At 37.4% G+C, this 12,227-nt stretch overlaps 1 protein-coding gene across 1 annotated transcript in view; it reads left to right on the forward strand.

Annotated features, from left to right (window-relative positions):
• Positions 1-11,505, forward strand: part of POLR3G (RNA polymerase III subunit G) — a 44,101-nt gene extending 32,596 nt beyond the window's left edge. Inside the window, exons 7-8 of the mRNA XM_047071853.1 lie at positions 4,038-4,184; positions 9,866-11,505. Of these exons, the coding sequence (XP_046927809.1) occupies positions 4,038-4,184; positions 9,866-9,952 (234 nt within the window). The 3' untranslated portion in view covers positions 9,953-11,505. The remainder of the gene's footprint in view (positions 1-4,037; positions 4,185-9,865) is intronic.
• The last annotated feature ends 722 nt before the right edge of the window (positions 11,506-12,227 follow it).

A 12,227-nucleotide genomic window follows, 5' to 3' on the forward strand; every position in this document is an offset into this window, starting at 1 on the left:
GTTTTTAATATTTCAAAAATAAAAAAGAGAAAGTATCCAAAAGGTTAATAAACTGAAAATTTCTCCTCCCATTCTTGCGCCTAACCATCCAGTTCCCCCCTTGTAGACAATCAGTATTCCCTGTTTCTTACAGATCTTTCGAAATAGTTTATGTATAACAAATACAGATTTTTTTCTTTTTTGTTTTAAAGACAAAAGTTAGCATATTACACTCTTCTGCATTTTCATTTTATTACTTGTAATCAATTGGAGATGATTCTATGTCAGTCTGTATAGACTTGCCTCATCCTTTTTTTTTTTTGCTCCTTTTTTGCTTACCCTATAAGAATGAACCATAGTTTATTGAACCAATACCCAATTGATGGACTTAATGTTTTATCTAGTGTTTTGCTATTACAAACAGTGCTGTAGTGAATTCATATTAAGTATGTCATTATACATATGTAAAGTAGATTTCTTGAAGTGCATTTCTTGGGTCAATTCTTATGTGTATTAGAAAATAGGGATGAATATTGACAGATCACTCTCAATGGAGGTTATACCAATTGAGGAAGTCAAGGCTTTAAAACTTTTACTTGTTGGGGCACCTGGATGGCTTAGTTGGTTAAGCGTCCAACTTCAGCTCAAGTCATGATCTCACAGTTCTTGAGTTTAAGCCCCACATCAGGTTCTCTGCTGTCAGCATGGAGCCTGCTTCAGATCCTCTGTCCCCCTCTCTCTCTGCCCCTCCCCCACTGGCTCGCACACGTTCTCTCTCTCTCTCTCTCTCTCTCCCTCAAAAATAAAATAAACATTAAAAAATAAAAATAAAGAAAACTTCTACTTGTTTGGTCAAGTTGGCATAGCTATGTGGTAACAGAAACTCATGTTTGTTATTTTATTTTTTAACTAGTACTTGAGCTGGAGATAACATGTATGAAAATAAAGCCAGGAGGATATTGAAGGAAAAGTGATAACTGTCAGGTTTAACTGTGGTAGAATGATGGATGAGGTTGCAGAACTTGCCAACTTATATTAACTGAACACAGATTCAGACTGTTGTCAAAGCTTCTCAAAACTGCATATGACATGTGCTATAAGGAAGATTGATCTGAATGTAGTCTCATCAGAACAAATGATGCTTCCAGGTTTTCTACATTTAAACACCTTTTTCATTTTGCACATTGTTAAAATTAGAGTTTTAAATCTAGAAATCTAAATGAGTTAGCTTTATTAACTCTGAGTTAAAGAGTAAAATTAGCTTCTGGATGACTCTATTATTGTTTCATTTCTTTAGCAAAAGTAGCTGCAAATTTATTATAATAAAACTTATTTGGGGGCGCCTGGGTGGCTCAGTCAGTTAAGCGTCTGACTCTTGGTTTTGGCTCAGGTCATGATCTCTCAGTTCGTGGGATTGAGCCCCACATGGGACTCTGTGCTGACAGCATGGAGCCTGGTTGGGATTGTCTCTCCCTCTCTCTCTGCCCCTCCCATCCTCGTGCTGTCTCTCTCAAAATAAATAAATAAACTTAAAAAAAAAAAAGCTTCTGTGGATGGAGAAGGAGTAACATACAGTCAGATCTCATGATTAATGTGTGAATAATCAGACAGCAGTAAACTAATATTTGAGCTTGTATCTGTTTGATTTACAGGAAGGCCTCTCTGTAGGGTAGCTATGTATTATTTAAACTAGAAGAACTGTTCCCTTTCTATAAGTTAACTGTTTGCAAAGTGTTTTCATGTTATGTGAATCACATTATTCTTACAACAAATCTGTAAGATAGTAGGGGTAAATAGTTAAATCTCACAGAGGAGAAAATGGAGACTAATAAGCAGACAAACCAAAAATAGCAGTTTAACACAAAAAGAATAAAGTAGTGAGAGAATGTGTGTGGCTCTGAGATCATTTTTTTAAATTGCAGTTATCTGCAATAGTTCACCGATTTAAGTATTTTATGGGTTTGATTTAGATCTACGTGGTAGAAATAAAGTTGTTATTTATTTAAATATATTTGAGGGGCGCCTGGGTGGCGCAGTCGGTTAAGCGTCCGACTTCAGCCAGGTCACGATCTCGCGGTCCGTGAGTTCGAGCCCCGCGGCAGACTCTGGGCTGATGGCTCAGAGCCTGGAGCCTGTTTCCGATTCTGTGTCTCCCTCTCTCTCTGCCCCTCCCCCGTTCATGCTCTGTCTCTCTCTGTCCCAAAAATAAATAAACGTTGAAAAAAAAAAAAAATTTAAATATATTTGAGGTGGCAGTAATGGAAATAAAGACTTCCTGGTCATACACAGCACTGAATGAATTCTATATTTGAAAAATATTTTCCTTAATTAGCTTGAATAAGTGTATATCTAATTGTGAAATAATAGCTAATAGCAGGATTTTTCAGATATAGTGTATACTTTTCACAGAGTTAAATAAACATAGCAGCACAGTTTTCTTTTAACTACACAATATTCATGGGTTGTAGGCCTCTTTACCGCAATATGATTAAAATAGAAAAGAAAAAACTCCATATGTTAATGTCAACATAGCATCATTATATGTGGGTATGTGTGTATGTGTGTACGTATTTACAGACACTTCAAAAGATCTATAAACACTATTTTATATTCGCAGGGCTCGAATTCACGAACCAGGAGATCATGACCTGAGCTGAAGTCAGTCGCTTAACCGACTGAGCCACCCAGGCACCCCAGAGAGCATTCAACTTTTGATCTCAGGGTCCTGAGTTCAAGCTCCAGGTTGAGAATAAAGCTTACTTTAAAAGTAAATAAATAAAGGGCACCTGGGTGGCTCAGTCAGTTAAGCATTTGACTCTTGATTTTGCTTTGGCTCAGGTCATGATCTCACAGTTCGTGAGTTCGAGACCTGCATTGGGCACTGTGCTGCTGGTGCGGAGTCTGCTTGGAATTCTCTCTCCCTCTCTCTCTGCCCCTTCTCTCTCAAAATAAATTAAACAGGCATTTTGAAATGTTATCATTATATTCTCTTTTCTCCTTTCATGTTGGAAGGACAAGAGAATAACATCCTGATAGTGTCTCTCCATAAACTGAATCAACTCAATATTTTAGAAGGAGGTAGGAAGGAAATCATAAAAATAAAGCATTGTGCATTAGAGCTGATACCCTAGCAATACCTGAGATCTAGTTATGAACTAACAAAAACAAAGTAAATGCTAGTGTAATGACAAGACAGAGAGTCCCTCCTTTTTTTTTTTAATTTTTTAAAAATGTTTATTTCGGGGCGCCTGGGTGGCGCAGTCGGTTAAGCGTCCGACTTCAGCCAGGTCACGATCTCGCGGTCTGTGAGTTCGAGCCCCGCGTCAGGCTCTGGGCTGATGGCTCGGAGCCTGGAGCCTGTTTCCGATTCTGTGTCTCCCTCTCTCTCTGCCCCTCCCCCGTTCATGCTCTGTCTCTCTCTGTCCCAAAAATAAATAAACGTTGAAAAAAAAATTTAAAAAAAAAATGTTTATTTATTATTAAGAGACAGACACAGCATAAGCAGGGGAGGAATAGAGAGAGAGGGAGACACAGAATCTGAAGCAGACTCCAGGCTCCAAGTTGTCAGCACAGAGCCTGACATGGGGCTCGAACTCACAAACTGTGAGGTCATGACCCGAGCTGAAGTCGGACGCTTAACTGACTGAACCACCTGGGCGCCCCAAGAGTTCCTCCTTTCTTGAGTGAACTCACAGTTTCCTAGGTGGTGGCCTGGAGTTTTAGAATAAGATGATAGGTTAACTATGTTCTCCTGAGCTAAGCAGGGAGGTTAAAGTCTAGTGAATTCCATTTAAGTTAATGAAGTTCAAGGGCACCTAGGTGGCTCAGTTGGTTGGGCATCCAACTTCCGCTCAGGTCGTGAACTCACAGTTCATGAGCTCGAGCCCCACATCGGGCTTGCTGCTGTCAGCCTGTCAGCACAGAGCCCACTTTGGATCCTTTCCCTCTGCCCCTCCCCTACTCATGTGCTCTCCTTCTCTGTCTCCCTCTCTCTCTCTCTCAGAAAAAAATAAAATAAAATAAAATAATTTTTAATTAATGAAGTTCATTTATACCAGGAATTGGAAAAGAGAGGTGATGGTGAAAAATCAGATGAGGAAAATGAAGAGAAAGAAGGAAGCAAAGAGAAAAATAAAGAAGGCGATGATGATGAGGATGATGATGCTGCAGAACAAGAGGAGTATGATGAAGAAGAGCAAGAAGAGGTAATGGTCTATTGGAGGATGGTAACAAAGTTACTAAGTTTAAGGATTATCTAATAAGATTCAGATATATGCTATATAATTAAAATAACAAACCAAAACCAAGTTGATGGGTACCAGGGATGTATCATTATCACTGCTATCAATTCCTCAGTGTCAAGAGAATTATTATTGCATTGAAATAATGATACTAAACTGAATGTAGGAGGTAAAAATAACTCCAGAGGCAAGTTTGTAAGTGGAAGTCCACGAGTTAAGGAAATTGATCAGATTAGCTTAAGATTTATCTACATAAAATTTTAAATCAGCAATGACAGTAATTAAGGACTTAGTCACTAAATTCAGTGTCTGAAGAGGAAATCCCTGCAATGCATACCATCATGTTTTAAATCCCAAAGTGCATGTGGACCCTGTCGGGGAACATGTATGATCCAACCTCAAGTATCCGACTGAGGCAGGACTTAGCGGTTTGGGTTTGGGATTTCTAACTTTTAGAAACATGGTGCATTTCAAAATAGAGACAGTCATTTTTCATTATTTATTTTTGAGTAGATTAACTTTGTTGGTTATGGCATCTTTGGGACTTAGATACCTCTTGCAGTAGTCCTAGGCTGAGAGTTTCTTCTCCATGACAGTGCACTTTGTTTTCACTCCATTATAGCTCCTCACATGCCACCGAATCTTTTCTTTACCTGAAACTGCTACAGCTGTGAAATCTTTATTATATGCTTTAATTAGTTTACATTAAATTTTGGATTTTTTTTTTTAATTTACATTGGTGTAAAGGGAGAGGTCTGGATCCATTTTTATCTATCTCCAAATGGCTAGCCAGCCGCTAACCTCATTTATTAAACACTTTTCTTTCTTCACTGGTTTGAAATTCCCCTGTATCAGCTCTCAGATTCTCATTTCGACTTAGATGTATTTCTGAGATCTGGTTTTGAACCATCACTCTGCTGATGCAATTAATAGAAGCTTCTGATTATTAACATTTTTGGAAGAATTTTCCTGAGTATTCTTTATTCTTCCAGATAAATTTCAAATTTAAACATTTTAAAATTAAACCTGTCTCCAGCTTTCATTCCGGATCATTCACTTTTTTATTCCTACACTCTGACATGTTTGAGACCGCCAGGCTCTCTGATTCTCTATTTCCCCTTCATTGGTTCCTTGTCTTAATTTCCTTCCCTAAGGGACCTAGACCCTTGCTCACCCTTTAACTGCTTTCTTGCCATTCCTCTCTTCCCTTGTCCTCCCAGCACCCACTTGAGATCAAAGTAACCTGTGATCAATTCCACTGTCTCTGCTTTTCCCCTCCAAACTGCCTATTGAGCTTTTTTGAGAAATCACAGGAACCCATGCCACTAAAACAACATTAGCCCTTTTTTGTTGGCTTACATGATTTCTCTGTTTCTCTTGTCAAATCCTCTGTCTATGGCAGTTATTTTAGATCATCTCTTTTCTTCTTAATCCCTCTCCTTGACTACCTTTCCTTTCACTCTTAGCAGATAATAGCATCTTCATACAGAAAATGAAGCCGTCAAGAAGATACTCCCATAATTTCATGTCCTCTGCCTTCAGACTAAATGTCTTTCCTCCTTGTTTTTGTTTTTGTTTTTTTGTTTGTTTTTCCAGTGGAAGAAATAGGCTTCATCGTATTTGGAACTAACTGTCTTGCCTTTTTGGGGGTGGGAACCATAATCCTCATGTCATTTCCCTTTTCATATTTTCAGTCTCTTTTCCTACTCATATTTTCCATTCATGCATTAAAACATGTTCATCTCTCGGGGCGCCTGGGTGGCTCAGTCAGTTGGGCATCCGACTTCGGCTCAGGTCATGATCTCATGGTTTGTGGGTTTGAGCCCCACATCAGGCTCTGTGCTGACAGCTTGCTCAGAGCCTGCAGTCTGCTTCAGATTCTGTGTCTCCTTCTCTCTCTATCTGCCCTTCCCCTGCTCATGCTCTGTCTCTGTCTCTCAAAAATAAATAAATGTTAAAAAAAAAAAGAAACACGTTCATCTCTCATTATGATTCCCCTCCAAGTGTGCTGCTGTGTCCTGGGAAGTTGTTTAGCTTGCTTCACTTGCTCACTGCCCTGTAACCTCCTGCATTTAGTTCTTTTTCATCTGATTTTCACCTACATGCTCTTAAAATTGTTGCCACCAAGTTCACTAATAAATAAAATTTAGTCCTTATTTCACTGGACTTTTCTGCAACATTTAACACTCTCACAACATCATGATTAAAATATTATTTCCTGGGGCGCCTGGGTGGCGCAGTCGGTTAAGCGTCCGACTTCAGCCAGGTCACGATCTCGCGGTCCGTGAGTTCGAGCCCTGCGTCGGGCTCTGGGCTGATGGCTCAGAGCCTGGAGCCTGCTTCCGATTCTGTGTCTCCCTCTCTCTCTGCCCCTCCCCCGTTCATGCTCTGTCTCCCTCTGTCCCAAAAATAAAATAAACGTTGAAAAAAAAAATTTAAAATATTATTTCCTTTATTTAAATTCAACAAATTAAGGCAATTATGGCATCAGCTATATATGCCAGGCGTTGTGCTGGATGCTAAGACATAGGCAAACATTATTGCTTTTCTGGGTTTTTGTGACACAACACTTCCTGTTTTTCTCCTAGTCTGGTACCTTTTCGTGGCCTCTTTTGAGTTCTTTTCTTTCTCATCTTTAAATGTTGGTATTCTTCAGAGTTCTTCCTTTGGAATTCCTTTTCTCTCTACAGTCTCCCTGTATGCATCCTTATCCAAAGTTTTAGTTGCCCTATATATACCTATTACTCATTTTCTTTCATTCAGTGTGTTTTTATACTAAGTGGTTCTTAGAATTGTACTAGACACGGGGAATATCAGGATCAGATATAGTTCTCCCATCAAGGATATTGGTCTAGTGGGGAGACACACAAGAGAAGAGACAATTATAATATAATGAATAATGCTATGGTGTAATATCTAGTTCAGGATGTTACAGGGGTATGTAAGAAGGGCACCAAACTCCATTTTAATATGAAAGAAGGTATCTCAAAAAAGACAATCTGAAGACTAAATCACATCAAGATGAAAAATGGAGTGGAAGATAATTACAGATAGAGGAAAGAGCGTGGAGAAGGCTTGCAGGCGAGGAGGGTATAGCATACTAGTGTAATTGACCAGGTGAGTCAGTATGGCTAGGCTGGAGGATGTAAGTGGGGGTGTGTGGAGACATGAAGCCGGAGACAAAAAAAAGGGGGGGATCTTAAGTACCAGGCTGAACAATATTACCTTACCCTGAGTGCTGTGGGGAGCCACTGAAGGGTTTTAAGCCGCAGAGTAGTTTTATCATATTTGTATTTTAGAAAGCCCAGTTGCTTCGATTGGAAGGAGCCATGGTTAGACCAAGTTTGAAAGTTTGTTGCTATGAACCAGTGGTTCTCTACCAGTGGTAATTTTGCCCTCTGAGGTATATCTGGTAATATTTGGAGACATTTTTGAGTGTCATAACTGGTCTTGGGGGTCATGGCGTGCTATTAGCTTTTAGTGGCTAGTGGCTTGTTTTCTAGACAAGGCTGGCTTTTGGAATGCTCTGCTTATAAAGTCTGCTTGAGGTGAGCTCTGTTGAGAGTAAGATCTTTCCTAACAAGAATAACAGACATCAGGATTCTAGTAGTTTCAGAATTCTGTGTTAGGCCTTAGCAAAGCACTAAACAGTTTATATAAATATATTTCCACTTTAATAGAGAAATGATACCTGTTTTGAGTATGAGGCTGGGTGAAGGATGAAGAGGGGAGATTAAAGACTTTTCTATATTTATTCTTTACTCTTTTTAGCAGTCAATTAATGAAAAAATCATGCTAATTAACTTACTTGATGTATTGAGGATTTGATAAGCATTGTTTCTGAAGAGTAAATGGAGCAACTATATATAGTTTTATATATATATAAACTATATAACACCTCTGTGTAAAATTCAAGAAATACAGACTTTTTCTTTCCTCGGTCTTGTGAATATTGTTATTAAAGAAAAAAATCAAGCGTTCAAATGAAAGCCAAGAACCATTTAAGCCATCAGTTTCAACAAGTTCTCATTTTGTACCTGTATCAATATTATTAACATCACGAAATTACCTATTGTGAATCACTGAATGTACTTGGAGGTGCTCATGTCTAAAGCATAAATTGCATGTGCTTGATTTGGAATAGTGGAATATCCCTTCCAATTTCATTTACAGTGAGGTTCATTTGAACTCTCAACCATGCCACACCTCCCCTGTACACTAGCCCCAGGCTTCAGCCATATTTCCAGACATCCTTAGATTTCTTGGCAACAGAGAAACCAGGCCATCTTACTGGGGATGATATGGAAACTTACTGGATATAGAAACTTACAGTGTTGAGGGAAGACAAAGTAATGAAATCTATATCTGAATAATGCAAGTTGTCTTGCATTATTTATATAAACTTACATAGTAAAAAATCCCACCACATAGATACTTATAAAGCTGAAATCCAGATGCCTTTCTTTAGAGAATATTCTCTATTTTGTTACTGTATCGTAACTCCTGTTATAGAGAGTAGAAATGCAGATTAATATTTTTATGGCAGATTTCAATGATGTACAAAAATCTAGTAACTAGTAAAATAAACATCTATGGACTTATCACCCAGCTTTAACAATCATCAGTTTATAGCCAGTCTTTCAACCACCCATTCATTCACCCAGTCCACTCCTATCCCGCCCCATTTCCATTCCCCATCCACCTTGGATTATTATAAAGCAAATCCCAGGCATTGTATCATTTCATCCATAAATATTTCAGTATGGACTAAAAAATAAGGACTCTTTAACAACATCACAACATCATTAGTACACCTAATATCCTTAATATCATCAAATATTAAGCCAATGTTCAAATATTTTCAGTTGTCCGCCAAATTTTTTTTGTTTGTTCCAATCAAAATCCAGATACATCCCATACACTGGAATTGGTTAATAATGCTCTTAAATTTCTTTTAATCCATATCCAAAATGGATTTTTAAATTTTTGATAGAAAGCACAGAAATATCAGGAATCATTTACATGGATAATAGTCTTACCCTGTCTTAATAATTGAAATGTTCCCAGGAGTTTAATCCCTCTTAACCTCAAGGAAACCGAGGGCTCCCGGATGGAATATGGCATTTTCTAGGTGTTTTTTTTTTTTGGTATCTTGAGGCTTGTATTTTGATAGAAAGCAAAAATCCCTCTACTTTCGCTCAATTACACATCAGGACTGAAAACCTCAGTTCTGGTGTACTTGAATGTTAATGTAAATTGGCTTTGTTTCTTGATTGTACATTTGTTTGGAGTAACTAATTGGTGGTTTGGCTAACTAAACCCTGTATCATCTTACTGAGGTATAATGAATTCGATGTATCATTCTACTAAGGAGTAACGGACATTCCTTCATTTTCTCTTAACTAGTTGGTGCCTGAGAATAGTAGGAGGTGATGGTCTTGTGGAAAGCAGCACAGGTAGATGGGAGTGAAAAATATTTTTTAAGGAGATGAAATAGCAGAGACTTTTTTAAAGCGGGATATATTTTCTTATTATCCAGATTTGATATTCATAAATTAAGATTAAAGGGACAGCCTAAATTATGTTTTTTAATAATGTTACTAATTCATTTTAATGTTAACTGAGAAATTTCTCACTTCACTTAGGAAAATGACTACATTAATTCATACTTTGAAGATGGAGATGATTTTGGTGCAGACAGTGATGACAACATGGATGAAGCAACCTATTAGCTATGGAATGTCTCCAAAAATATCTTTATGATACAGCTTCTAAATATTTGGACAGACTTGTTTTCTATTTCTGATAAGGAATGAGTATTGTATTTTTGTTCCTGTTTTGTTAGACAAATATTTGCTGTCAAAATACTCGGAACCACATTGAGTTTACATACTAGGTACCTTACCAGTTAGTCTCTGATGCTCTGACATTCCTTCTCAACACCCTGTCATGCCTCTTATGTGTTCAAGTGGATTTTTTTTTTTTGTATTATTCAGATTTGAATGTGCCTAGAGTTTTTGCATCTTTTAATCTATGTATTCATACTTGAACAAATTATTCTTGTTTAACTTGATCTGTTGTAAAACTAGTACTGGTCATCATAGTGGATTTCTGTAATCTGAACATTGATTAATACTGCACAAGGAGCACTTTAAAAACAAAGAAACTTGAAAATAATTTTATCTTTTACTTTTACATGGTATGTTCTGTGCTACGACTACATAAACCTACCTGAGTTCACAACGGTGTAATTTATGAGATTGGAAGTTTTGTGATCAAAAACATACACGCTGGGGAAAATGCCAGATTTTTGAGCTGTAGTGGCTGCTGTTAAATTTCATAGGACTCCTAGTTACCCAAGTGATTTATATCACAGTGCAGAATAAAACTCAGGTCATTTTAAAATCAAGATCAATCTTTTTTGTTTATTAAAAACTAGCTCCCCTGCTTTTTTTCTATTTTGGCAGGGAAAATACCTAAAAACCCTCAGCCTCCAAAGACACACAAATGCCAAAGATTTTCAAGGGAATTCATATTATGTATTTTTAGATGATTGTTACCTACCAAAAGGAATAAATTTTCTCTTTAGGGAAGGTATTACCTATTACCCTCTAACCTTGAGAATCACAGCCAAATTCTATTTCTGCCTTTACCATTAGACTCAGTCTTGAAAATGAGCTTGGTTTTCTGTGCCTTAGTTTCTCCACCTGTAAACTATTTCCTACAAAAATTGCTTAAACACCAACCAAAATTTGCTGTATGTATTCATTCATACCTTATAGAAATGATCACTTAATTTTAATTTGGCCATCACCCTCTAAAAAATTGTAGCTTGGTAAGTGATTTAAAAGTTTTAAAAATCGAACATATTTTCCTCAAAAAATATATTATAATCTGATTTTCCCATCGTGTATTCTGGAGGGGAAGATTGGAGAAAATGTATATTGTGCCATTTTGTAATGTGACTTTCTCAGGAAAAAGATCACTTTCAATTTTAATACCTCCTCAGTTAATTCAAGATGCGTGTGAAGACCATAGTTCAGTGCTGTGTTGATCATATGTGAATTATTGAAATAAGCTTCTGGGAAATTGTAAACATTCTAAATGGAAAACAGGAATAAAAAAGTCCACATTAAAACAACAATCTACTGGACTTAGAAGGTCATAAAGTTTCCAGTTGTAATGGGCAAATAGTCACTTAGGATTATTAATTAAAACATTGATGTTTTAGGGGCACCTGGGTGGCTTATTCAGTTAAGCATTGACTCTTGATTTCAGCTCAAGTCATGATCTTATAGTCGTGAGATGGAGCCCCACGCTGGGCTCTGCACTGAGTGTGGGATTCTCTCCCTCCCTCTCCCTTTGCTCCTGACCCACTTGTGTGTGCTTGCACACATGCGCTCTCTCAAAAAATAAAAATTTAAAAAATATTGTTTCATTCTCTCACTTCCTTAGTACCTTAGCCAAATACCACTTAATTTATAGAAATCTGATCTCAATGGTTCTATTTACTTGCTTTATTATAAATCTGCAGATAACTTTGTGAATTGAGCAAATGCACTGAAGTATTTTTCCTAGCTTTCAATTTGCCTCCACAATTTTAGTCCAGCAGATGGTAAGACAGCCCTTTTAGGTAAGGATTAGCTCCAGGAGGCTCCAGCCATCTGCCTTAAGTGCATTGTCTTCCCCCCTTGGAAGATCTTTGTAGAAGTTTAAGGTTGACCAACCGTGAGAACAGATAGGTAGTATTTGCAGGTTGCTTTACCAGCATGAGTCTTGTTTTTCTGGCTTAAATTCTCAGGGACTGTGAAGTTAGGTATTCCATAAGAAGGTAAACTTTAATGCAAAGATAGCCTCCTATATATAAAAAAGTACTTGAAGTGTCTTTAAATTTGCTATATTAACAGGCATACCTTTTTGCTACAATGCTTATTTTTTGTTTACACATTAAATTCTTACAAAACAAAATTGTGTCCTTTTGTTTTATATGAACATGTTTTATTTTGA

The sequence above is a fragment of the Lynx rufus genome, unplaced genomic scaffold (assembly GCF_022079265.1).
Source record: "Lynx rufus isolate CCGP_SWC_20201006 ecotype Redwood Valley unplaced genomic scaffold, mLynRuf1.p SCAF_1, whole genome shotgun sequence".
Lineage (NCBI taxonomy): Eukaryota > Metazoa > Chordata > Mammalia > Carnivora > Felidae > Lynx > Lynx rufus.